Source organism: Podarcis tiliguerta (assembly GCF_965153285.1).
Source record: "Podarcis tiliguerta genome assembly, chromosome: 5".
Lineage (NCBI taxonomy): Eukaryota > Metazoa > Chordata > Lepidosauria > Squamata > Lacertidae > Podarcis > Podarcis tiliguerta.
This window is the reverse complement of record NC_139538.1, coordinates 68,387,686-68,413,104: the sequence shown is the minus strand read 5'-3', so window position 1 is coordinate 68,413,104 and position 25,419 is coordinate 68,387,686. Positions and strand designations below refer to the sequence as shown.

The window sequence follows — 25,419 nt, the reverse complement described above, 5'->3', positions numbered from 1 at the left end:
TTTAGTTATTCATAATGGTGGCATTTTTCCCTATTGTCATATGATATGCAGAACTGTAAGGCGTTTCAGATATTGCTGTTATTAGCAAGTTAGAACCCATAAAGTAAACCCTATAGCCCTTCACTGCAGAGGAGGATTTGGGTTTCAATGGGGAAATGGGTGTTCATTCTAAGCCCATTTCTTCTTCAATTCAAGATCCTTTCAGTGGTCAATTTGAGATGGGCCATAATTTATGGCTGAAATAATTTTTGTGGAGACGGCTATGATTTGAGCTCAGAGGGCAGGAACTCAGGATTGGGGTTGTGAATTTGGGGTGGGGAATTGGACAATCTATGCAACCTTCCACTATTTGTATCCCTCTTTGCTCCTGAGCTTGCTGCACACATGTATCCCTGTTTGAAGGAGGCGGTTTTGATTCTACCCCATTTAATTTGAAGAACCCAAGTAAAACAACAACAGAATAACAAAAGTATCATATAAAATTAAATACAGTAAGATAAATGCCTGATCAATGAGTCCAATCTAAATTATGAACAACGGATAATGCTTTTAAAAACAAAAACAAAGATTAGACTAAGCATCGTAACAACCCAAAATGCTTGCTTTGAAGGGTGTTCCTTATTTCATTAATTGAAAATATCCCTGATGGAAGGAAATACTTTATCCATTTTTCCTGTAGCTATGCTATCAGAAAACAGCTCTCTCTTTAACAAGTGAATAGTCAAAATTGTGAGTCAGAACAGCACGAATAAAGGAATATAAGTCTCACATCTGACTATTTACATATTACCAGAACGCTGAACATTTACAATTTTCTGTAGCATAATGAGACACTTCTGTTTCAACCATTTTTCTAGCTGCTTCTCTACAAGCATTGTGGGTGGGTTATTGTTTTGCTTTGTGCTTGTTTTTTATTATGTATTTTGTGTTTTTATTTTGTATTTTTATGCTGTGAACAGCTCTGAGATCTTCGGATGAAGGGAAGTATACAAATGTAATAAATAAAATAAAATAAAAATAAGCCTTTTCAGAACTGGCCACAAAAATGGTCTCCCTGAGGTCTTCAAATCTGTCAGTTCTGCCTTCACACTTACACATTTGGGAAACAACATTCCTGTGGAGAGAAAAAAAGTGTACTCCTATGTAACAGAAAATAAACAATCCCAAATGTCTATTCAGATACCGGTGTTATTCTGTTCTCTGAAGTTTACACACTTTTATGTAAAAAGATGAGGGAACAGATGGGTATTTTTCCACGCCATTTCATACACTGCTGTATACTTCCCTTGCTACAAGCATAGAGTGCTCCTATATCCCTAAGGAGGGCTCCTTCAGGAACAGGGAGGGACTGCGGCAGCTTTAATCTCCTCCCTACAGAGCACACTATCGAAATCAGCTCTATGCTTCTCTCAATTTTATATCATGGAACAAATGTCACACTTACCCCTTGGCTGTCGCTGACAGAAAATTCAACTGTGAATTCTGACTTAGTCTGGAATGAGAAGAAAAAGATGTAATTAGAGATGCCACAATGGTAATCTGTTGATAGAAGGCTTTGGATTTGAGCCGAATATAATTACATGCTTTTGCGACCTGGAAGAAGTTGAAGAAACACCCCGGGAATAACTGTAAAGAAAATCACCACAAAACTGCAATACTCATATATAGTCTTCCAAGAATATGGAGGGGGTTGGAGTGAGTGACCTAATGGCAGGCAAGTCTTGATGGAACTTGACTTGCATCCTTCACTGGTAGCAGAGCATTCTAATCCAAGGGTTGGACAAGATATCAATGAAAACCAGAGAGTGCACAGATGAGAGCGACTCAACTTTCTTAACTGCAGACTCCGCCCACCATATTTTATATAACAGTTCATATTAGTACTAGTGTTTGCACTGAGAGCTGTGGAAAAAGAAATAGAAGAGCATGCATGTTTCATCCAGGAATGTTCCAGCATACAATAAGAAGAATAAGAATTATTATTATTATACCCCATCCACCTGACTGGGTTTCCCTAGCCACTCTGGGAGAGAAATTACATACAAATTTACTGAGCTTGAATATTAATAGGAAAATATGGTGGCAAAATCAGTGTGCCCCATTTACTCGAAGCTGTATCAAAAGGATGACATGACCCAGAAAATTTGCTAGCATTTCTCCGATTTCACCAAGTGGTTCAGTATACCTCAGTTTAATCAGTGGCTGAATTCAGATGTAATGACAAATGCTCGTTTGTAAGAACAAAATATGTGACCCTTAGGCTCATATTCCTCCTCCTCTTGTCCCTCCTTTGCTAGAAGGGGAGCAAAGCTTCCACTTTGTGAACTCGTGGCTCATGCCCCACATGCAGGCTGACTTGGGATCTGTTTGGTCATTGTGAGAAAATGTTGGACTTGATGGAGCTTTGGTCTGATTCTTCTTGTGTTCATGTTTCATATGTGACAAACCATGGTTTACCACATTCTAACAAAACAGCAAACCACAGTTTCCCCCAAATAAGAAAAAGCTTCTCATTCCCTCTGCTCACGCAAAGATGAGGGAGAAGTATATGAGCCTGCAGCTCATTCTTGTAACAACAGTCAGCGGCTTGACTCAACTTAGTCCTATACAGTATGTAGGACTAATAGCTCATTTGAATGGAATTAATTTAATAAGAGTCTGGAATTGCTGTATGTGAACTACTAGATTTCTAACTCAGGCTTTGTGTCAGTCGGTAACTTGAATCTAAACTGCCAAGACCTGCACCCCTCTTTTTTTGCCACAATAACTGTTTATTTGGGGGGGAGGGGTGTTAGGACAGTTTACCAAAACACGTGCTGTCCTCCCATGAACACTTGGCTAATGCGATCTGAGAAGGGCCTACATGGAATTTAGCTTCTGCCTCAAGGCAATGCCTGCAGCCAGCCTGTGAAAGCCAAATGCCAAGGATAAAGGAGACGTCATCCATTTGTCTCAGGGAAGAGACACTGTCATTCTTTCCATTATTTCTCTCCCACACACACCTTTCTTTCCCCATCCCTCTGCACAGTGTAACAAAGAAGGGGTGAAAGTGGTGAAAGATACCTAAAGGGAGAATGTTGTGGAACATGAAAATGACAGGCAAGGATAGAGATTAGTCAAGCGGACAGAGTAGACTTCAGGCAAAACTCTATCCTACAGCATACACCTTGCTTTTCTAGCTAGCGCATCCCCCCCCCCATTTATGTTGTATTGGGGATCCCGTTCATTTCTGCAATCTACCGTATTTTTCGTTCCATAAGATGCACTTTTTCCCTCCTAAAAAGTAAGGGGAAATGTGTGTGCATCTTATGGAGCGAATGCAGGAGGGAAGCAGGCAGGAAAAGACCCCAAGAGCCATACACAAGCTCCTTAAAGGGTGCGCGGCTCCTGTGGGCTTTTGAGGGAAGTGGGGGAATTGCCATAGCCTCTCCGGCTGGAGAGGCTGCGCGCGGCTAAATAGGAAGCCAAGACAGCCAGTGGGATCCATCCCGCTCGCTCTCCTAGCTTCCTCTTTAGCCGTGCGCAATCTCTCCAGCTGGGAGAGGCTGCGCGCGGCTATGGCAGAAGCCAAGACAGCCAGTGGGATGGATCCCGCTCACTGTCTTGGGTTCTTTGCTCTTTGGGGCTGGGAGGGGGGAATAATATTTTTCTTGATTTCCCCCTCTAAAAACTAGGTGGTCCTTATGGTCAGGTACGCCTTATGGAGCGAAAAATACGGTATTCTGCCCCTCTCAAATTATTCAACTATTTTCTATACCCTGCATAATTCTCTCCCAAAAAAAGGTTAGACACTTGGAATGCACTATTCCAATGTGGGAAGTTTTTATTTTCTCCTCCTAGCTATTTCAGCTATTTCTTAATATGCATGATTTGTTAATTCCACCTACCTGAACCCTTCATCGAAAAAAAGGACTGCCATTTTCCCCTGAAGGTGCTTTTGAGTACATGGTGGGTAATTTTAAAATATTAAGAATGAGGAGCAATGGCATTCCTTCCTAGAAGTGGCTTGATTTCCTCTTTCAAATACTGCACAGAAATTATGTAGCTTCTGCTCTGTTGGCAACCATGAGGCATGGCGATTAAATAAGGAGAGAAACAGCAAAGAGCCAATTAAGTAATAATCCTCTAAGGACTGAGCAAATATTTAAAGCCAGGTTGCTCAAATATGCAGGCACCCCAGCTCAAATGACTGCATGCAGAACGGACGCACCCTGAACAGACACCCACCTCAATTATGCTCTCCCTAACCAATTCTCCCCTCCTTAACTCAGTATAAGACTGCCATATCTGTGCCTCTGATTCTCATGGCTTTGCTGTGCTGGTTGTCTTTGCAACCTGAGACCATGACCTTAGGATACAAAACTTTGAGAAATGGTTGTACGGAGGAAAAAAACAGCCAGCAGCAGCAACATATAAGGACACTTCCTAGTATTGCTACCTCAATATTGCTATCGTCAGGTCTTTTTTTCAGCCAGAACGCACAGGAGCACAGTTCCAGCATCTTTCAGGTGGATGCCATTGTGGCCTGGCGCCCCTGCCCACCTGCCAGGATCCAACAGGGAAGAGCTACCTGCCTTGAAAATGGACCCACCCCCTTCGCCAACTGCAAGTGGGCAAGGAGGCAGTTTGTTCATATCCAGTTTCTGAATTTCCCTCCTTTCTCCCTGTCCTTCGGAGGCTCTTTCCCTAACACATTCATGCATCCTTCTCAGGAGGACTGGTGAGTTATAAATTTAAGGGGGAACCCCCAAACCCTAGAAATTAATAAATGGTAGGATTATAATACCATATAACACCGGTCCTAAAGCAGCTACGTGGGCTCCCAGTACGTTTCTGAGCACAATTCAAATTGTTGGTGCTGACCTTTAAAGCCCTAAACGGCTTTGGCCCAGTATACCTGAAGGAGCATGTCCACCCCCATCATTCAGTCCAGACACTGAGATCCACCTCTGAGGGTCTTCTGGCGGTTCCCTCACTGAGAAAAGTGAGGTTACAGGGAACCAGGCAGAGGGCCTTCTCGGTAGTGGCGCCCGCCCTGCAGAATGCCCTCCCATTAGATATCAAGCAAATAAAAAACTATCTGATGTTTAGAAGGCATCTGAAGGCATGTGTGTGTGTGTGTGTGTGTGTGTGTGTGACATATATTCTCCCTTTCCATCACTGAATACAAACATGCTGCAGTCTTGATACACAGTAATATTTACTCGTTACCTCTCTATCTAACGGTTGCCTAAGCCACACAACTCCAGTCATGCTTTCCACAGCAAAGAATCGACTTGCTTCCTCTCCAACAACTCCAAACACAAGAGGGTCATTGTCTAGATCACGGGCAAGCAGCTGTGTCACCGATGAACCTACAAGGACACAAGAGAAACAAAAGCCGGTGAGAAAGGTGTGGTGAGAGAATCTGTAGTCAGAGAGCCTGCTCAAGGTGGGCTGTGCCTGCCTCAGATTCTGTTCATGGGAACTTTGAACAGGGTACTAGCATTATTGAGCACCCCTCAATTCAAATTTTCACCCCATCCCTAGTAATTAACCATTTTCCAGTGTGCGGTTTTTGCAGTCCTTCCCCCACACTGCTTTTCCATCGGTGATCAGCTTTATAACCACCCCCACCTGGAGTTTGCATTTTCCTTGGAAAAAATTGTGACCATAAGACTTTTGGTAGTCTTCAGCCATCGTCTCTGAGCTGGGGGAAGACTGAATTTTACAAGGGTGCCATGAGACACTGTTTCTCAGCTTATTTTCACCCAACAATAGCCTTAAGGCACCAATCAAGGGATTCTGGTACTGTTAAGCTCCCCTTCTGAAGCCCTGTGCTACAAAAGCACCTGAGCAGGAGGTGAGTCTTGTAAGTAAGCAATCTCTAATGGGACAGCTTCACAAGCACTGTTTCACAAATTCTGTCCTTATGTGTACCTGTGAATGCAATCAACATGTGCTTGCAAATGTAGTATTTAGGCACACTCATGAAAGCACAAAGATTTGCTACAAGTCTCTTTCAAACTGAAAATCCAGGTTTACTGCCAATGTAATATATGAAGCAGCCTTTAATCCTGAACTATAAAACAGATGTCCCCCCCGCTCTTCTACTGTACCTCGCTGTCACTCTTTTACCTCCAGTATCTATGAAAATAAGCTCTTGTCATCATAAATTTGCTAGACTTGAAAATGCCGCTGGGCATCTTTTTTCTTGCCCTTGGCTAATCATCTAGTTTGCCCCACCCCAGTAAAGCAATTGCTGGATTTTGAAAACTCGCTATCCAGCTTCTAACATTGTTGTTTCCTACTCTATGAAAGATTTTTCAAGCAATTTGGGCTTTCTCCGTGGCAAACTCCTAATTTTTTTTAAAAAACTGTTTCCTTTCGTGAAGTTAACCTTGCTCTGCTGAGTCGGCACTTTGTGAAGAAACTGCACTTTTTTGACAGAAAGGAATTGCTACACATGGGAAAGCTAAATTAGCTCAGAACTGAGGCAGACCCTCCAGCTGAGTCAATCTCAGGGAAGTTGAAAGGCATACATGCATCTTCTTGAGTAAAAAAATATATATGGGCATGCAAGACTTTCGGCAACAGAACACAGAGATAGCATCGGCCTCAGACCAATACAAACCCCTCCTCCAATTCAGTAGCATTTGCACACTCCACTCACTGGGACCTGTATTTTCATAAAAAATGAAGTTTTGGGTGGAAATTATGTTCAGGCATCTTTTGGGAGGGGCTGTATCACAACCAAGAATGCATATATGCATATGGTTTTCAGGACCACACTTAAAAACAAATATTGGAAAGCAGCATGAGGTTGCAAGAGTAGGATGCTACAAAAATGGGGGAAAGGTCTGGGATTCCACACTCATGGCATATTAGCTATACATTAAAATGACAGTTTTAGTGCTACATGAGTGAGTCTGAAATTTGGGGAGTCCCCTCTCCCTTCTCCTTCCCTTAGTGTCACCATGAGGCAATGGGAAGCATTTCCTTCTGTTTTCAACTAACCTCAAATGAACACTATGGCCAAGCAGGGACAAAGGTGTGAATGGTTTTAACTACGGTATTCCAAAGAATCCAACTTCAAACTGCAGTTTTCGATCCTGGTTTGTTCAGACAAACCATAGTGAAAACTAACTGCAGTTCATCCCAGTTCTAGTGTAATATAAAAAGGCAGGAAACCGATGTTTCCAGTCCCCTCCTTGTGACCACAGAGGTGAAGGTAGGCATGGTGGGGAAGGACAAGTTTGTGTACACTGTGTAAACTATGGCTTGGCACTGCTTCCAAACACAGTCAATGTGGACTGTCATCTAAATTTATCCCATTCCATCTTAACAACAGAACCTTCTAAATGTGTGTTCTTAAGTCTGCTGCACACTTCATGCCTAGACTGCACATATTAGGTTTTTCTCACACAGGTACTCTGAAAATGCAATACCCATGCTTGGATTTTTGGTGGGCCTAGAGCACTCACACTGGGCAAGGTGGGTGGCTGCAGTTCCACTCTTTTACCAAGTATAGCTGTACCAAGTATCAGAAGCAGCCCACTGTTTTCAGCATTAAATCACCAGACTCAATTATACTGTGCTTAATTATAACTTGAATCCAGGAGGAAGAATTATGCAGTGCAGCTCAAGTCACAGAAATCATGGAACTTTGAAGTGTCAGGCATAGCTCTAATGGCTTTAGCCCAAACGTAGCAGAGTTTTCCTGCACAGCGAAGAAGCTAGTTGAGGTGGAATGACTAGTCAGCTAGACTCAGAATAACTATTTACAGGATTTATTAAAAGGGAAAAGAAACCAGCAGAGTTTCTGCATACAAAAACAAAGCAAAATAAATCCTTTCTTTCTCTCTCTCTCTCAACCATACACAGCACTTCTACTCCTAACACACCTACCACCAAACTGTGCTAGCATTCCTAGATAACAGAGTTGAGTGCTGGTCGTTAACCAATCAGAGTAAGTAGTTTCTAGGTCAAGCAGACCTTGGCTTTCTGCCAAGAGTAAATTGACACTGCCTTGAGTTAATTGTGTGAAGCCAGAATCTGTAAGTTTCCATGAGAATCAATTAACAGAAACTGAACACCCCCTCACAGATTCTGCTGGACAATTAACATCAAATAACACCTATGTAGGAGATTATTTTTCCAGCAAACCTAAACTCTTGCACATTTGCTTGTTCTTTATCTTTGCCAATGGTTTAGTTAATACATCTACATTTTCTTCACTTGATACATAAGTACATGTGATTATATTGTCCTGTACACAGCAACGTACATTTTGGTATTTTACAGAGATATGTTTGGAACGTGATTTGAAACCCTCTGTTTTACTTAAGGTTATACAAGCCTGATTATCAATGTAAACTTGTACTGGTTCTCCACAATTTACATTTAAATCTGCTAACAAATGCTTGAAATAAATCACCTCGTTGCACAATTCACTCAATGCGGCGTACTCGGATTCCGTTGATGACACACTTACAATGTCTTGCTTGCGTGACCGCCAGCTGATTAAAGCTCCACCGACCATTATGACTAGTCCTGTGACAGATTTTCTATCTGGCAAATTTCCCCAGTCACTATCACAATAGCAAACCAACATTTCATCCTCTGAAGAATTTAACTGTAACATATAGCCAATTGTCTGTTTGAGGTATCTCAGAACTTGTTTTACCCCTTTCCAGGCATTTAGTGTGGGTTTTGAGACCAATCTACTTAATATGCCTACTGCATAGCTAATATCAGGTCTGGACCACTGTGCTAGATACAATAAACTTCCAATTACAGAATGATATACATCAGGATGTTCAAATTCAGGACTCTCATCTATATGAAGTGTTTTTATGAAACCTGGATCCATAGGCACCACTGCCCCTTTGCAATCCTGCATCCTGTATGTAGTCAGTAGTTGTTTAACTTTGTTTTGCTGACTAATTAGGCAGCTGCCATCTTGGGCCCAGCACACTTCCAACCCTAGATATGTCCTAACCGGGCCTAAGTCTTTCATTTTGAACTTACTGGACAATTGCTTGGCAAACCTTTTAGTTTGTTTATCAGTTTTGCAAGCATACAATACATCATCTACATAAATCAGACAAAACTCTTGATCACTGCCTGTACCACGTACATAAACACAATTGTCAGCTGTACTTTGCTTGAAACCAAATGACACTAAGGCCTCATGGAAACATTTGTTCCAAGATCTTGCAGCCTGTTTGAGACCATATAGAGCTTTGTTTAATTTCAACACTCTATTGGAACCTGTCTCATAACCAGGCGGTTCGGCTAGATACAGGTCTTCTGATATTGATGCATGTAAATATGCAGTCTGGATATCAAAATGGTTTAACAGGAGTTTTCTCTTTGCTCCAAGCGTCAGAATCAGCCTTACACTTTCCGCCTTAGCAGTAGGGGAAAAAATCTCGTCACTCTTAAAAACAAATATTGGAAAGCAGCATGAGGTTGCAAGAGTAGGATGCTACAAAAATGGGGGAAAGGTCTGGGATTCCACACTCATGGCATATTAGCTATACATTAAAATGACAGTTTTAGTGCTACATGAGTGAGTCTGAAATTTGGGGAGTCCCCTCTCCCTTCTCCTTCCCTTAGTGTCACCATGAGGCAATGGGAAGCATTTCCTTCTGTTTTCAACTAACCTCAAATGAACACTATGGCCAAGCAGGGACAAAGGTGTGAATGGTTTTAACTACGGTATTCCAAAGAATCCAACTTCAAACTGCAGTTTTCGATCCTGGTTTGTTCAGACAAACCATAGTGAAAACTAACTGCAGTTCATCCCAGTTCTAGTGTAATATAAAAAGGCAGGAAACCGATGTTTCCAGTCCCCTCCTTGTGACCACAGAGGTGAAGGTAGGCATGGTGGGGAAGGACAAGTTTGTGTACACTGTGTAAACTATGGCTTGGCACTGCTTCCAAACACAGTCAATGTGGACTGTCATCTAAATTTATCCCATTCCATCTTAACAACAGAACCTTCTAAATGTGTGTTCTTAAGTCTGCTGCACACTTCATGCCTAGACTGCACATATTAGGTTTTTCTCACACAGGTACTCTGAAAATGCAATACCCATGCTTGGATTTTTGGTGGGCCTAGAGCACTCACACTGGGCAAGGTGGGTGGCTGCAGTTCCACTCTTTTACCAAGTATAGCTGTACCAAGTATCAGAAGCAGCCCACTGTTTTCAGCATTAAATCACCAGACTCAATTATACTGTGCTTAATTATAACTTGAATCCAGGAGGAAGAATTATGCAGTGCAGCTCAAGTCACAGAAATCATGGAACTTTGAAGTGTCAGGCATAGCTCTAATGGCTTTAGCCCAAACGTAGCAGAGTTTTCCTGCACAGCGAAGAAGCTAGTTGAGGTGGAATGACTAGTCAGCTAGACTCAGAATAACTATTTACAGGATTTATTAAAAGGGAAAAGAAACCAGCAGAGTTTCTGCATACAAAAACAAAGCAAAATAAATCCTTTCTTTCTCTCTCTCTCTCAACCATACACAGCACTTCTACTCCTAACACACCTACCACCAAACTGTGCTAGCATTCCTAGATAACAGAGTTGAGTGCTGGTCGTTAACCAATCAGAGTAAGTAGTTTCTAGGTCAAGCAGACCTTGGCTTTCTGCCAAGAGTAAATTGACACTGCCTTGAGTTAATTGTGTGAAGCCAGAATCTGTAAGTTTCCATGAGAATCAATTAACAGAAACTGAACACCCCCTCACAGATTCTGCTGGACAATTAACATCAAATAACACCTATGTAGGAGATTATTTTTCCAGCAAACCTAAACTCTTGCACATTTGCTTGTTCTTTATCTTTGCCAATGGTTTAGTTAATACATCTACATTTTCTTCACTTGATACATAAGTACATGTGATTATATTGTCCTGTACACAGCAACGTACATTTTGGTATTTTACAGAGATATGTTTGGAACGTGATTTGAAACCCTCTGTTTTACTTAAGGTTATACAAGCCTGATTATCAATGTAAACTTGTACTGGTTCTCCACAATTTACATTTAAATCTGCTAACAAATGCTTGAAATAAATCACCTCGTTGCACAATTCACTCAATGCGGCGTACTCGGATTCCGTTGATGACACACTTACAATGTCTTGCTTGCGTGACCGCCAGCTGATTAAAGCTCCACCGACCATTATGACTAGTCCTGTGACAGATTTTCTATCTGGCAAATTTCCCCAGTCACTATCACAATAGCAAACCAACATTTCATCCTCTGAAGAATTTAACTGTAACATATAGCCAATTGTCTGTTTGAGGTATCTCAGAACTTGTTTTACCCCTTTCCAGGCATTTAGTGTGGGTTTTGAGACCAATCTACTTAATATGCCTACTGCATAGCTAATATCAGGTCTGGACCACTGTGCTAGATACAATAAACTTCCAATTACAGAATGATATACATCAGGATGTTCAAATTCAGGACTCTCATCTATATGAAGTGTTTTTATGAAACCTGGATCCATAGGCACCACTGCCCCTTTGCAATCCTGCATCCTGTATGTAGTCAGTAGTTGTTTAACTTTGTTTTGCTGACTAATTAGGCAGCTGCCATCTTGGGCCCAGCACACTTCCAACCCTAGATATGTCCTAACCGGGCCTAAGTCTTTCATTTTGAACTTACTGGACAATTGCTTGGCAAACCTTTTAGTTTGTTTATCAGTTTTGCAAGCATACAATACATCATCTACATAAATCAGACAAAACTCTTGATCACTGCCTGTACCACGTACATAAACACAATTGTCAGCTGTACTTTGCTTGAAACCAAATGACACTAAGGCCTCATGGAAACATTTGTTCCAAGATCTTGCAGCCTGTTTGAGACCATATAGAGCTTTGTTTAATTTCAACACTCTATTGGAACCTGTCTCATAACCAGGCGGTTCGGCTAGATACAGGTCTTCTGATATTGATGCATGTAAATATGCAGTCTGGATATCAAAATGGTTTAACAGGAGTTTTCTCTTTGCTCCAAGCGTCAGAATCAGCCTTACACTTTCCGCCTTAGCAGTAGGGGAAAAAATCTCGTCATAATCTTTTCCAGGCCTCTGAGAGTATCCTTGAGCCACTAAACGAGCTTTGTATTTGTACCTTCCTGTCACCAGAGGTTTAAGTTTGTACACCCACCTGCAGCCTACAATCTTTGCCCCCTCAGGCGCTGCTACTGGTGTAAAGACCTTGTGCTCATTCAGAGAGGACATCTCTTCCTCCATTGCCTGTTTCCAGAGCTCTGCCTCCTCTTTTGGTAACTTTAACACCTCCTGGAAACTCTTGGGCTCTGTAGCTACACTAAACACATTTGCAGTATCCGGAGAAAAACGCACCGGAGGCACTCCTTTGTTTTGTCTTTTAGATCTTCTGGGAGAAAATTTTTCTTCTGAGCCACTTTCCTCCTCAGAACTATGACCTCTCTTTTGTTGCTTAGCAACTGGTCTGTGGCTAATTCCACTTTCTTGAGAGCTCTTATCTGAACTTTCCTCCCCCTCAGACTCTGATTCTCTAAGTTTACCTTCAGAGTCATGAAGCTCCTGAGAAGGTTCGAACCAAACCTCAGTATTGGCATGTAGTCTCTCCCAGCCACTATGTTCACAAAAACTGGCATTCCTGGAGATCACAATGCCATTTGTCCCTTCAGCAAAGCGGAAACCTTTTCCCAGCTCCTGGTAACCCACAAACACTAACTGTTTGGTCTTAGGATCTCCCTTCTTTCTCATTTGTTTTGGAATTAATACCCAGGCTTTTGATCCAAACACATGCAAATGGTCAATTTTGGTTTTTTTGTGAAACAATTTAAAGTACGGAGTTGTACCTATTGTTTGATGAAAGAGCCTATTTTGGAGATAACACGCGGTGAGCATGCTCTCCCCCCAATAAGACATGGGCAAATCAGCATCCTCAAGCATGGCAAACATCATATCTTGTAAAGATCTATGTTTTCGCTCTGCAACGCCATTCTCCTCTGGGGAAAAAGCGTTCGTTTTTCTATGCTCAATGCCACGCTTTTGTAACCAATCTCTAAAAGCATTTGACATAAATTCGCCACCTCTGTCCGTCTGAATCCTTTTGAGTTTAGTGGACAGAAATCTTTCCACAGATGCCACCCAGCCTTTAAACTTAGTGAACACGTCACCCTTATTCTTCATGGGGAAAACCCAAGAGTAACGTGTGGCGTCATCCACAATTGTTAATGAAAAACGCGATCCACCCCTGCTTACAGGAAATGGACCAATTACGTCCATGTGAACCAGCTGTAGTGGTGACTCACTAACTCTGTCACTTCTGGGGTAAGAGACTCTGTGGGTTTTAACCTTTTTACAAACATTACAATCAAGGTACTTGTTACAGCTCTTTAAATCACCCCCATCAGCCAATTCAGACATTTTTAGTACACTTTTCCAGCCAGCATGCCCCAATTTCCTATGCAATAAGTGCACACAGTTGTCATGTATAGCTTTGTTATTCACTGCAGGCTGAGATTTACTGACTACTGCTGCAACTTGAGATCCTGCTTTAAGCCAAAACAAGCCTCCCTCTGACTTAGCAGTGCCTAAAATCTCACCAGCCTTCTTAATAATGCAACTGTCTCCTTCAAAATACACTTTAAACCCAGCTTTTAGCAAACAATCTACAGACATCAGATTGCTCCTTAATGAAGGTACACAAAGCACATTTTGCAGGCATTCACGAAGACAAGGAACAAAAACTGCACCCCCCGAAATCACTTCGGAAGTACTTCCGTCTGCTAGAGTCACCTGGCTGCGCTGTGCTGAGTTCTTGGAAACAAACAATTCATCTGAATTTACGATGTGCCGAGACGCTCCCGAATCGACCACCCAGACAGCTTGTTTCTCATCAGCAATCTTGACCTCTGCGGTCACCAGCTGAGCCGACTGTTTTCGTTTGAAGAATTTCTTCTTACGCTGCTGCTGCTGCTGCTGATCTCGTCTCTGCTCCTGCACCGGCCACTGAGACTTGACCAACTCCGGACATTGTCGTTTTAGATGCGCTGAAGACCCACATCGGAAACAACGCCTAACAGCAAACGCTGACTCCTCACCGGTACGCTGCTTTTGCATCACCTCTGGCACGGCATGAGAACTCCTTCCAAACCGCCCGCCTGTAGAAGCCTCTGCAGCAAACGACCTTTCTTGCCTCTTCTGGCATTCTTCAATCAAACGCCCAGTAACATAGCTGACTGATAAATCACGCTCCTGTAAACCTTCTAGAGACAAAACTAAATTATCCCAGCTTTCCGGGAGAGAACTCAAAATAATAGCCACCTTCTCCTGCTGGTCTAACGCACAGTCTCTTTCCTGTAGCGCAACAAACTTTAACTGTAAACTGTGTAGGTGTTCCTGCATTGCAACCCCAGGCTGTAACATTGCCTTGTACAATGCCTTGCGAATGAACAGCTTGGAAACCGCTGTCTCACGCACATGGAGTTCTTTAAGTGCTTGCCACACACCTCTAGCTGTCTTGATTCCCCTCACATACGGCAACTGGGAATCTTCCAGCCCCAAGACAATTGTGGCCCTTGCTCTTTGATCTTTATCGAGGTCTTCATCATCAGGCTTCGCAGGAAACTTACTCACCACTTGCCAGAGACGATCCCTCTGCAGCACTGCCTGCATGCGTTCCGACCACAGCAAGTAATTGGAGTCATTCAGACGCTCAAAAGCCATCTGAACTGGTTGTGAGGCCATCTTGAGAGCGATGTCCCTTGAACCCGGAACCAGCTACTCACGACCACCGAGAGAGAAAACAGGAACCACAGCAACCAGCATTCACACGCTGCATCTGTTGTCCTTGTGTCCACTGCGTCACCAGCTCACAACAGTCAGGAACCAGCCAATGTCCATCTGCTGCACCAACAGGAACTTCTGGAACTACTGGAACCAACACCGTTGATGCTGACACCACCACAACTCAGGCTGGCAGCACAATACCCATAACCTCATGGAACTTTGAAGTGTCAGGCATAGCTCTAATGGCTTTAGCCCAAACGTAGCAGAGTTTTCCTGCACAGCGAAGAAGCTAGTTGAGGTGGAATGACTAGTCAGCTAGACTCAGAATAACTATTTACAGGATTTATTAAAAGGGAAAAGAAACCAGCAGAGTTTCTGCATACAAAAACAAAGCAAAATAAATCCTTTCTTTCTCTCTCTCTCTCAACCATACACAGCACTTCTACTCCTAACACACCTACCACCAAACTGTGCTAGCATTCCTAGATAACAGAGTTGAGTGCTGGTCGTTAACCAATCAGAGTAAGTAGTTTCTAGGTCAAGCAGACCTTGGCTTTCTGCCAAGAGTAAATTGACACTGCCTTGAGTTAATTGTGTGAAGCCAGAATCTGTAAGTTTCCATGAGAATCAATTAACAGAAACTGAACACTTTGTATTAACACTTTGTTCAGACATTGGATTCCTCCCTCCCTGGGAATTAGAGAACTACCAAGCAGAGAAATGCTGTGACTATTTGAATTTTCTGGCTTTGATACTGTAGGACCAGGGAAGAGCTGTGTTGTATCAATGCAAGATCTCAGGGGCTCACTTCTCCTTCCAATGAGGGGATGGAGAAATGATTGTGCAAAACCAAGATAGTCTGCTCCCCATCTTTGCCGAAGGGCGATCCCTGGCAAAACCATCAACTTGCAGGATCACACTGGAGGACCATAGGTTAGCTACCCTTTCCCTAACAGCAGCAATAAGGCGCTATAGGAAACATGGGTGTTGCTATCTAATACATATCTCAAGTTCTGAAAGAGTCCTCTACTGTGGAATCTGTGCACAATGGAGATGGGGTTAAGTGTAGACAATCTTTTGGAACAATTATAGTAAAAACAGAGCATCCTAAGGCTCAGAAAACAGAACACCTGTGGATAATAAAAGGATGCCAAGTCTACACCACCATCAGCTGTCACCAAACCTGTAATTCTATCACTTTTTATCCATTCATCAACAATTACCCACTGCCAGAAATCATCATTTTTTTTAGCATTAAAAAGAAACCAGCACAGCACTCAAACATAATTGCAAGTGACTTCTCCTGAAATAATTCATTTGAAAGTGTACTTTTTGTAACTTTAAGATGAGAATGTTGTCTATTTCTTATTTGCGTCAGAAACCACAGGCTTTCGTTTTTTGTTCCTTCTCTTCCCCCAAAGGCAGAAACATATTCTTCACGGCAATAAAAAGGTGTTTGCATCTGATTTCCAATATCCCAGTTGCCGAGATCTTAAAATTCAGGACAAGACACAAGATACAATTATGCCATGAGCTTTTGATGAGTCAACTCATTAAAATTTGTCCAATTTCAATATCTTCTAAACAGTTATAGGAATAAGGCCAACAAAACATTCAGATAAGTGTGGATGGATATAATCAGATTTGGAATGAAGCGTCACCAAAAGGCTGTATTTGCCTACAATTTGTCCAATAAATATGATCCTGTGTGATTTAATTACTGAGTATTAATGTTCCATTTCCCCCAGGTGTTCTCAGTTTCACTAAAAAGAGTGCATTTATGAGATCACACAACTATGGAAGAACTACGAGGGAACTTTGCCACAATGAGACCACTGTGATAGGACATTGGTTTTGTGAATCGAGGTAGCTGCTTCCATCCACTAGTGTCCTGGGGCTATGAAGGCAGAGGTGTATCAAACACAGTTCACATCCTGATCGCATGGAAACCTTGAGCAGTATGACAAAGAACCTAGTGCAGTACCTAACTATATAGGATGTAAGCCTCGGGCAAGACTTTTGCTGTAAGTACACATGGGGTCTCTCTTCCATCATCACTTTGTGTGATTCTTCTGCTCAGAAACAGAAGAGAGCAAAAATAAAAAAAAGGGCCAGATACCATGCAAGACAACAAAGCATCTGTGGAAAGGAGCAGCACCACCACAATAGGCCCATAGCTAGGAGCTCAGGATAGGTAGATAAACAATAGAGGCCCCTGAAGACAGGGTTTATGGGGTGCGGGGAGGGTTACTTAAAGAAACCACCCAGGGAGAGTTGTTGTTTGTTTACAATGCTGGGAAAGGCCAAGAATGAAGTCAGCACTGGATAGTGTAGAGCAGGATTGAGCAGAACATAAACCATGACTGAATGGTAGACCTCTATAGTGGATAAGTTTTGAATTATGGTGCTGGAGGAGACTCTTGAGAGTCCCATGGACTGCAAGAAGATCAAACCTATCCATTCTGAAGGAAATCAGCCCTGAGTGCTCACTGGAAGGACAGATCCTGAAGCTGAGGCTCCAAAACTTTGGCCACCTCATGAGAAGAGAAGACTCCCTGGAAAAGACCCTGATGTTGGGAAAGATGGAGGGCACAAGGAGAAGGGGATGACAGAGGACGAGATGGTTGGATAGTGTTCTCAAAGCTACCAGCATGAGTTTGACCAAACTGCGGGAGGCAGTGTAAGACAGGAGTGCCTGGCGTGCTCTGGTCCATGGGGTCACGAAGAGTCGGACACAACTAAGCGACTAAACAACATCATAGTGGATAAGCAAGGATTCTGACTCCCAATTGTAAAACAGCAGCAGCAACAAAAAAAGCTTTGTTTTTCATTCTAAATTAGGCTGCCCAGATGAAGAAAGCATGGAATGGCAGAACAAGTTAAAGGGAGAAATGTCTGCTGTTTACACCTTCACTTGTACCACAGTATTCCAAAAGTGAGTTGCAATATAGATTTCCAGGAAAGCATTATGCTTTTGACAGTTCTATTTTCAAATTTATTTTCAATATGTTGTGTGTACCAGGAGCTGTAGCCACAAGCATACATGCCTAGGGGAGCTGATGCCAATCCTAAACTAGATATACTTGTATTGTATAATACGTGTTACCAAAATATATTGCACTGATGTATTTTTTTACATGAAAACACGGCAAAATGACACATTAAAAGCGTATTTTGTGAGACAGCTACCCAAACAAACCCCTGCAATGGAAATGTGGCTATTGCGACTGCGTAGGACTGAAGAATCACAAAGTTTTGCATATGCTTTTCAAACAAATGAAGCTTTCAATAAAGAGATTTACAAAAGAAGAGAAGCAGCAAAAGGCAAACAAAAGACAGCAGGTACTTTGATTTCATTGCTGTCAAAGAGAAAACCTCTTTCTCTCTCTCTCTCTTCCCTGCAGGCAATCAAAAAGGTGGAGGCGGAATCATGAAGTGCAAAGATGAAATGGCTAAAAATGCATAGCGCGGTTTGCTTATCAAAGCTAGGGAAACCCTGTGGAATTCCAGCCCAAGGTCAAACCATGTGACACACATAAAGCCCCTCCATTGCCAGAGGCCATTTCTCAGCCCAGGGAAAGGCATGAGTGGAGCTGGGTGTGAAAAATGGAAGCTACCCTCACCACCATACCTATATCCGTGGGATAGAAAGATCAGGGAAGGTTACAACTCACTGGAGACAAATGCTCCAAACATTGCTTGCATCTAACGTGCTGAATTTGATGATTTTCCTATGTGCAGAAATCTTATATACAAAGAGTTGTTGTGATGTTTTTTGTTCTTGGTATTCTTGACTTCAGAAAGCCGCTGAACTACACTTTCAAGACTGAAAAAAAAAAGCCATTAACACCCCCCCCCCCAATTTAACTGAGTAAATAAAATAGAGTAAAACAATCTACAACTGAAAAGCTTTCTCAAACAGGAAGGTTTTCACAAATTTATGGAAGGCCATTTAAAGAAGGGACAAGACATAGGCACTTTTGGAACACAACTGACTTTCTCAGTGGATTGAGGAAAGATCGTGAAATATGGAGAAGGAAGCCTTGCAACAATGCTGGGGGAAATGTTTTCTGCATGGTTCACAGCCAGGTACAAAGCAACGCCATAAAGAAGAGCAAGAGCAAAATGGCAATGACGGCAGAAGATCAGGGCAGCAAATGGAGATCGCCCCAACTTTCAACACTTTAAAAAGATGGTGATGTAACTCTGGTAACTGTACATTACTAGAGGGCATCCTGACCTAAAAAGGAGAAAACTTCACTGGGATGCAGCAATGAAGTTCCCTTAGGAATGCTGGAAGCTGCCTGGCTTTGACATTCAACCAGCTTTAGCATTCAAGTTGCCACATTAAATAATAATACATACATTTTTTAAAAAAGAATCTTATCGGATAATTTCTATTTAAAGAAGGAAAAGAATGGGAATTGAGGGCAGTGACTTAGGGCATATCCACACTACAGGTTAAAATTGTTTTAATAGCTATTCCCTCTTCCCAAGGAATCCTGCAAACAAAATTCTCGGCGCTTGACTACATTAAAGTTCCCATGATCCTTTAAGGCAAACCATGGCATTCAAAACTGAGTGTAAAAGCAAGACCCATTTGCAATGCAGATTAAGGCCTCAGAATAATTACTTATTACTGTTCCTAAGTGTGCCAAAGCCTTCACATGACTCTGTGATTTCCTTGTGGTTGCATCTCTATTTTCTCATCTGAAACATAATGCTATTAATATTGTCCTCCCTCCATGAGGTATTGTGAAGTTCAATTCATTAATATTTGTCGAGCACATGAGATTGCTGAATGTAAGTTGCTGATTTAGTGATTATTTGGTGATTCATTAAAAGGAGATGAATAACCTCTTGCACAAGCCACACAAAGACTGAATGCTGTATTAAAGCCTTTTGCTTTGCTAAATTAGGGACAGGAAGTGTAGGCTATTTCCTTAACTAGGGTTGCATGAATAAATAGAAAAACAACTAAACATTAATAATGAAATTAAGGGGTCCTTATTCTTCCCTTCATCAAAACCTTGTTACAAAACAAATTCAGAATCATTACCATGCCAGACCTGTATTCTGGAGCTGGCTGCCTCCAGTAATGTGTGAAAAGGGGTGTGTGGCTGAAACAAGGCACAGTCTGATATCAACAATGCCAGGCTGAGGAAACAAGCAACCTCAGGTGTGTCTTCCTTGTCAGGGTCTCTGAGGTCAGTAGCTTCAAATGCAACCTGCCCTTACAACAAGCAGAATGTACTGTACTGTTCTATACAGTAATGAGGAAAAGGCAGAAAGCCAGGCTTCTACAAGGTGTGACCAGAAAGTTTGGTGAATGGTCACAGAAATCGGACAGCAAGAAATATTTGAACATACAATCGGCATCAGACACCCACGAAATGCTCATAAATGTGTATGGCGACGAAGCTGTAACTTGAAAGACAGTGTATGAGTGGTTTAAGTGTTTCCGTGAAGGGCGGCAAACCTTCGAAGATGACCCTCAGTCTGGCAGACTGCCGATGAGAAGAACAGCTGCAAATGTTGACAGAGTTTGTGAGTTATTGATGCGGGTTCAGTGTTTGTCCATCCAAATGATGTCAGAAGAATTGCATATTCCGTGTGAAATCGTTACTGAGTTGTCCCACGCTCCATATTCTCCCAATCTGGCCCCAACGGATTTCTTTCTTTTTCCAAAACTGAAATCTGCACTGAAAGGGCACAGGTTTCCCAACATTTCACACACCCAAGCTTCTGAAAGCAGTACAAAAAGAGGACTTCTCCTGAAGTTCCCAACAGTTCAATGAATGTTGTCAACAGTAAATTGTATCAGAGGAGGCCTACTTTGAATGCTTGTATGTCTGAATATTTCTTGCTGTTCAATTTCTGTGACCATTCACTGGACTTTCTGGTCACACCTTGTAGCAATGCTGGGCCCGGACAAACCTGGGGGGTTCATACTGCCTGCCAATCATGAAGTTTGGCCATGTACACTCCTATTTCCTTCCATACATGAAGGCTTTGAGGATTGATCATATAGGCTTGAGTTGCTCTTGGAATTAGTCCTCAGCAGTTCTGCTAGTACTGACCTGTTCTGACAGTAATGTTCGAGGCAGAGCCCCATGTAGAAACACAAACCCCTGTCATGATTGGTTAGTGCTTGTTTGATTCATTAAAATGAGAGAGAGGTGCAAATACACAAAGCTCTTAGATCAGGATGGCCTGCTTTTAACTGTGGATGTGTCTTGGTGGAGTTGTGAATACTCAGAAGAGAGTGTGACATTTTGCATATATTTCACATATACCCCAAGTTGTTTTTCACTTGTTCTAAGTCCTGGTTCCTTTGAGAATATGTACAAATTATAGCTGAGACCAAATACTTAGTGCCATCTAATCAAAATAAGTATAGCTACACGATGAGTAGCATGGCCACATGGATAAAGTGGGAGGGAGAAACAAGCATCCTTTCTCTCCTGTGCTTGACACTATTGGGAACAAATCACAAGATGTCAACAGAGTCAGTAGAAAGACTGTAAAACATGGACAAATGATCTTCTCACACTGTAAAGTTATAGGCTCCATTTGTTTCCTCTCAGGAGTCAGACAGGGCAGTTAAGGGTCCTGATTTCTTTAGATAATCTCAATTTATCTTGTCTCCTTTTGCTCACTCTGTTTCGATCACAGTTTCTCTCTCACACACACACGCGCATTCTTATATTCTCTGGTACTTGAACTTAGTATGACCTTAGTATATTTGTATGTCACTTCCCCTTCCTAGTCCATTATACATACCTCCTGTCTGATGGCCTTGTTTTCATCCCAAAAGCTGAAATTTCTAACATAGCAAATACCAATTATTACACTGAACTGGGCATATCAGCCTATAAAAGTTGACAAGTTTCTCTCAGCATTCCTCCTGGAAACCTAGTCCTTTCAGAGACCTTTAAAGAAGACATTGATGGATAATGTCTCCATAATCCTTTTCTTCTTTCACACAAATCAGAGAGCAGATAAGAAATCCTTCATCTTACTTGGGGAGGAGGAGGGGGAAATCAAAGAGCCACTGGGGAACTGTTGTTATTCCATTTAAAACTGAGAAACTGAGACCCAGAAATATTGATAAAACCAATATTTATTTGTATAAGATAATTATCTCCACCATTTCTCTATAAAATAGCATTTGTGGCATCTAATATTTAAAACTCCCAATTAAAACAGTTTAAAAGTGTGGGGGTGGAGCGAGGAAGAGAGAGAGAGAGCAGCAAGGAATCTTTGGTAACCAGTTTTGGTGTGCTTAAATGGGTATAATTTGCTCATGGAAATGTGTTCCTGTGAACACCTTTGCTGTTTTTTTAAAAAAAGGTAAAGGTAAAAGACCCCTGACAGTTAAGTCCAGTCATGAACAACTCTGGGGTTGTGGCATTTATCTCGCTTTACTGGCCGAGGGAGCCAACGTTTGTCCACAGACAGTTTTTCCGGGTCATGTGGCCAGCATGACTAAGCCACTTCTGGCAAAACCAGAGCACTGAACGGAAATGCAGTTTACCGTCCCGCTGGAGCGGTAGCTATTTATCTACTTGCACTTTGACGTGCTTTCGAACTGCTAGGTTGGCAGGAGCTGGGACCAAGCAACGGGAGCTCACCCCGCCGTGGGGATTCGAACCGCCAACCTTCCGATCAGAAAGCCCTAAGGATCTGTGGCTTAGACCACAGCGGCACCTGCATCCCTGCTGTTTTACTCTGGACCAAATGAAGCTTTCAGAGACTCTTCAGAGGCAGCCCCATGCTCAACACATTACATTAGTCCAGTCTTGATTTAACTAAGTTATGTATCATTGTGGATAGAACTCAAGCCTCACACAGCTGAATCTAGAAACTCAGACAAACTACAAAGGCTCTTGTGTAGAGTGTGCCAATCTGATCTTTGGTTTATTCCTATAGATCATGGCATCAGTACAGTTGGCAAAACTTGAAGCCCTCCATTATGAGCTATCTTTGACCTTGTCACTAACCCTCATTAGAAATGTTGCCTGTAAGTTATGCTTAAATATAGTGACTTCCTAATACTTGATGTAAAAAATTAGCACACAATGCCTATGTTACCAGAAAAGTTTAGTGACACCAGCTGTAAGAAAGAATTGGGTTCTCCACAGGCAAAGGAATCTTCCTCCGAAGCTAAACTAATGATTCAGGAAGCATACGGATAACCAGTTCGTCATTTCTCACTAAGGTCATGCATTTTCAAATACTTTTCTGTTTAGTGAAATAAACAGAATAATAAACAGACAATGGTACAAAGTAATACTCACTCATCTAAGAAGTCGTCTCCCCTCTCTGTAGAGAATAGTTGGCCACTGTCATGAACTGGCAAGGCGAAGGGGAGGAGGAAGAGGGGTTTAAGCCAGGACTGACTGGGGCAAGGAAGGAAGTATTCACAGGGTGATGAGGGAATGGAGGTCAATCCACAGGAACCAAGGCAGCAGGGCCCATCACCAGAGCCAAAGAGGCCTCTGTCCCCACAGACATGGTGAACTCTGAGATGTAGGGAGCAGTGGGAGTCGTGCTCTAGGAAGCTGAGGGCTTGCTAGCTCTAGGAAGAGGGTTGTGATTCCTTAGCTGAAGTAGGCTTGGAGCAGGTGAGGGTCACCTGCCTCATCAAGCCCAGATGCTGCAATCAGCAGGCAAAGTACAAAAGGGAAGCAGAGTTGAGGTGCTGTGTCTGCTCAACTATCCATGTTGATGGACCTCTATGGGACTGTGCTTTGGGGTTGACTGCTGGACTTCAGACTTGGCTACTTAGATTGACCCTGGGCTGATTTTTCTGACCTTTGGACTTTGCTTGTATGAATTGACCCTTGGACTTTGAACTTTGGGCTTGGCCTACTGATTTGCTGCCAGGTAGGCTAGGGGTTCAGAATAGCAAAAAACTCTTTCAACCCCCAGATTTTCAATGGTCCAGTATCTCAAAAAGCTTATTTGCTCCTCAACAATCTCAAAGGCTAGCCTATGTTTTCCTGGACCACAGACCAAAGAATGGGCGACAAATTTCTGTAGCCTGTTTGGTACAGAATTTTATAATGAGAGCTTACCTCTCACAGAAAACACAGGCCTCTGACCCCTAACTTTTTGTCCAATATGCTTCAAAATCAGGTATACCCACCCTCTGGCATTTTTCTCTTTTTTTAGTGTGAGTTTATGGAACATTGCTGGGCTTACTCTCTAGGCTTTTTGGTAGTTAGGGATTCTTCTACTCTTAAATCTAAAGAGTAAAGGTATGGGAATGCTTAATGATCATATTGCTGCCTGAATATTTGTAACCTTGCTATCTGAAGCAACATCCATATACTCTATCTCTCTTCACTTCTATGTAATAAATCATTTGTTCTTTATTTCTTGGTGTGTGTAACTTCTTTAGTGGGCACAAGGTTAAGGGTAAACACTTATTCATAATGGGCGCATGTACTGACACCAGCAAAAGATTCCTCTCAGGGCTGTGCCCTGAGTACACACGAGTATTGGACTCGCATGCAGGGTTCAGACACGCAGCTAATAACACTTGTTTCTTGAATTATGACTCACTTTAGCAAAAGATCTTATATCAGAGATGTTTTGGCAGGCTTCAGCAGGTAGTATATTTGCTTTCGTCCACAGCAATGGGCAATTTCAAATGCTGCACATAAAAACTGTGATGGATTAATTTTGCACCCAGTTATGAATTTGAATTTACTTCTCTGTTGTCTCAATACAATGTAAATTGTACCCGCAGACTTCCCATTTATGGCATTCAAAATGCCAGCGTGTCACATCTGGAACAAGTTTACCTACATAAAGACAGGGGACAGCAGGAAACGCAACTTGCCACAATAGCAGCCAGAAAAGAAAGCAGGTGCTTTAATGAAGAGAAAGTTATTTCTCCACTTTCTGCATAAGAACTCATAGTAATAAAAGTAGGGGGGGGGGAGTAAGGAAACACAAGTGTATAATTGGTGTAGCTATCTTCTCTTACACTTACACATTCCCCAAAAGCAGGAAGGCTCTCCAGCACCCGGTATGGGGTGTAAAAGGGCGGGGCGAACCGCCCGGCGGCACATTTGCGGCGGCGCTGCGTACGGGTCATGCGCAGTGGTGCCAATACTGACATTGGCGTGGTCCTCTACTTGTGGCGGAATCCTCTGCTTGTGGCTGCAGCAGCAGCGGAGGGATCCTCCACTTGCGGCTGCAGTGGTGAGATCCTCCACACACGGTTGCGGCGGTGGCAGTACAAGCCGCTGCGCCCGGGGGCGGAGGGGAGAGCCCCCCATGGGGTGCCTTCTTGTCACCCCCCTGAGAGATGGCACCCGGGGCTAGCTACCCCCGCCCCCTTCCTCCGCCACTGCCCAAGAGTTGTTTAATACTAATATCTATGCTGCCTTTGGCTTACAGTTGATTCTCTTATTTTTATATAGCATTTCCAATTTTATTTCCAATACCTTTAACCCAACCTTTGAATTCATTGGATTCATTCCTCCTTTATTATGTCTCTACAAGTAAAGCCCAGAATTAATTTTCCCATCGTTTTCTGTTCAGTTCCATGATTTAGTGAAATGCGTATGTTCCATAGTTGGAGATCACCACACCAGATAAGACTCATTGGAAAAAATAATT

At 42.5% G+C, this 25,419-nt stretch overlaps 1 protein-coding gene across 1 annotated transcript in view; it reads right to left on the bottom strand.

Annotated features, from left to right (window-relative positions):
• CDH23 (cadherin related 23) overlaps positions 1-25,419 on the bottom strand; it is a 406,157-nt gene that overhangs the window by 312,571 nt on the left and 68,167 nt on the right. Inside the window, exons 4-5 of the mRNA XM_083441382.1 lie at positions 5,212-5,354; positions 1,445-1,492 (exon numbers count right to left, since the gene is read on the bottom strand). Of these exons, the coding sequence (XP_083297508.1) occupies positions 1,445-1,492; positions 5,212-5,354 (191 nt within the window). The remainder of the gene's footprint in view (positions 1-1,444; positions 1,493-5,211; positions 5,355-25,419) is intronic.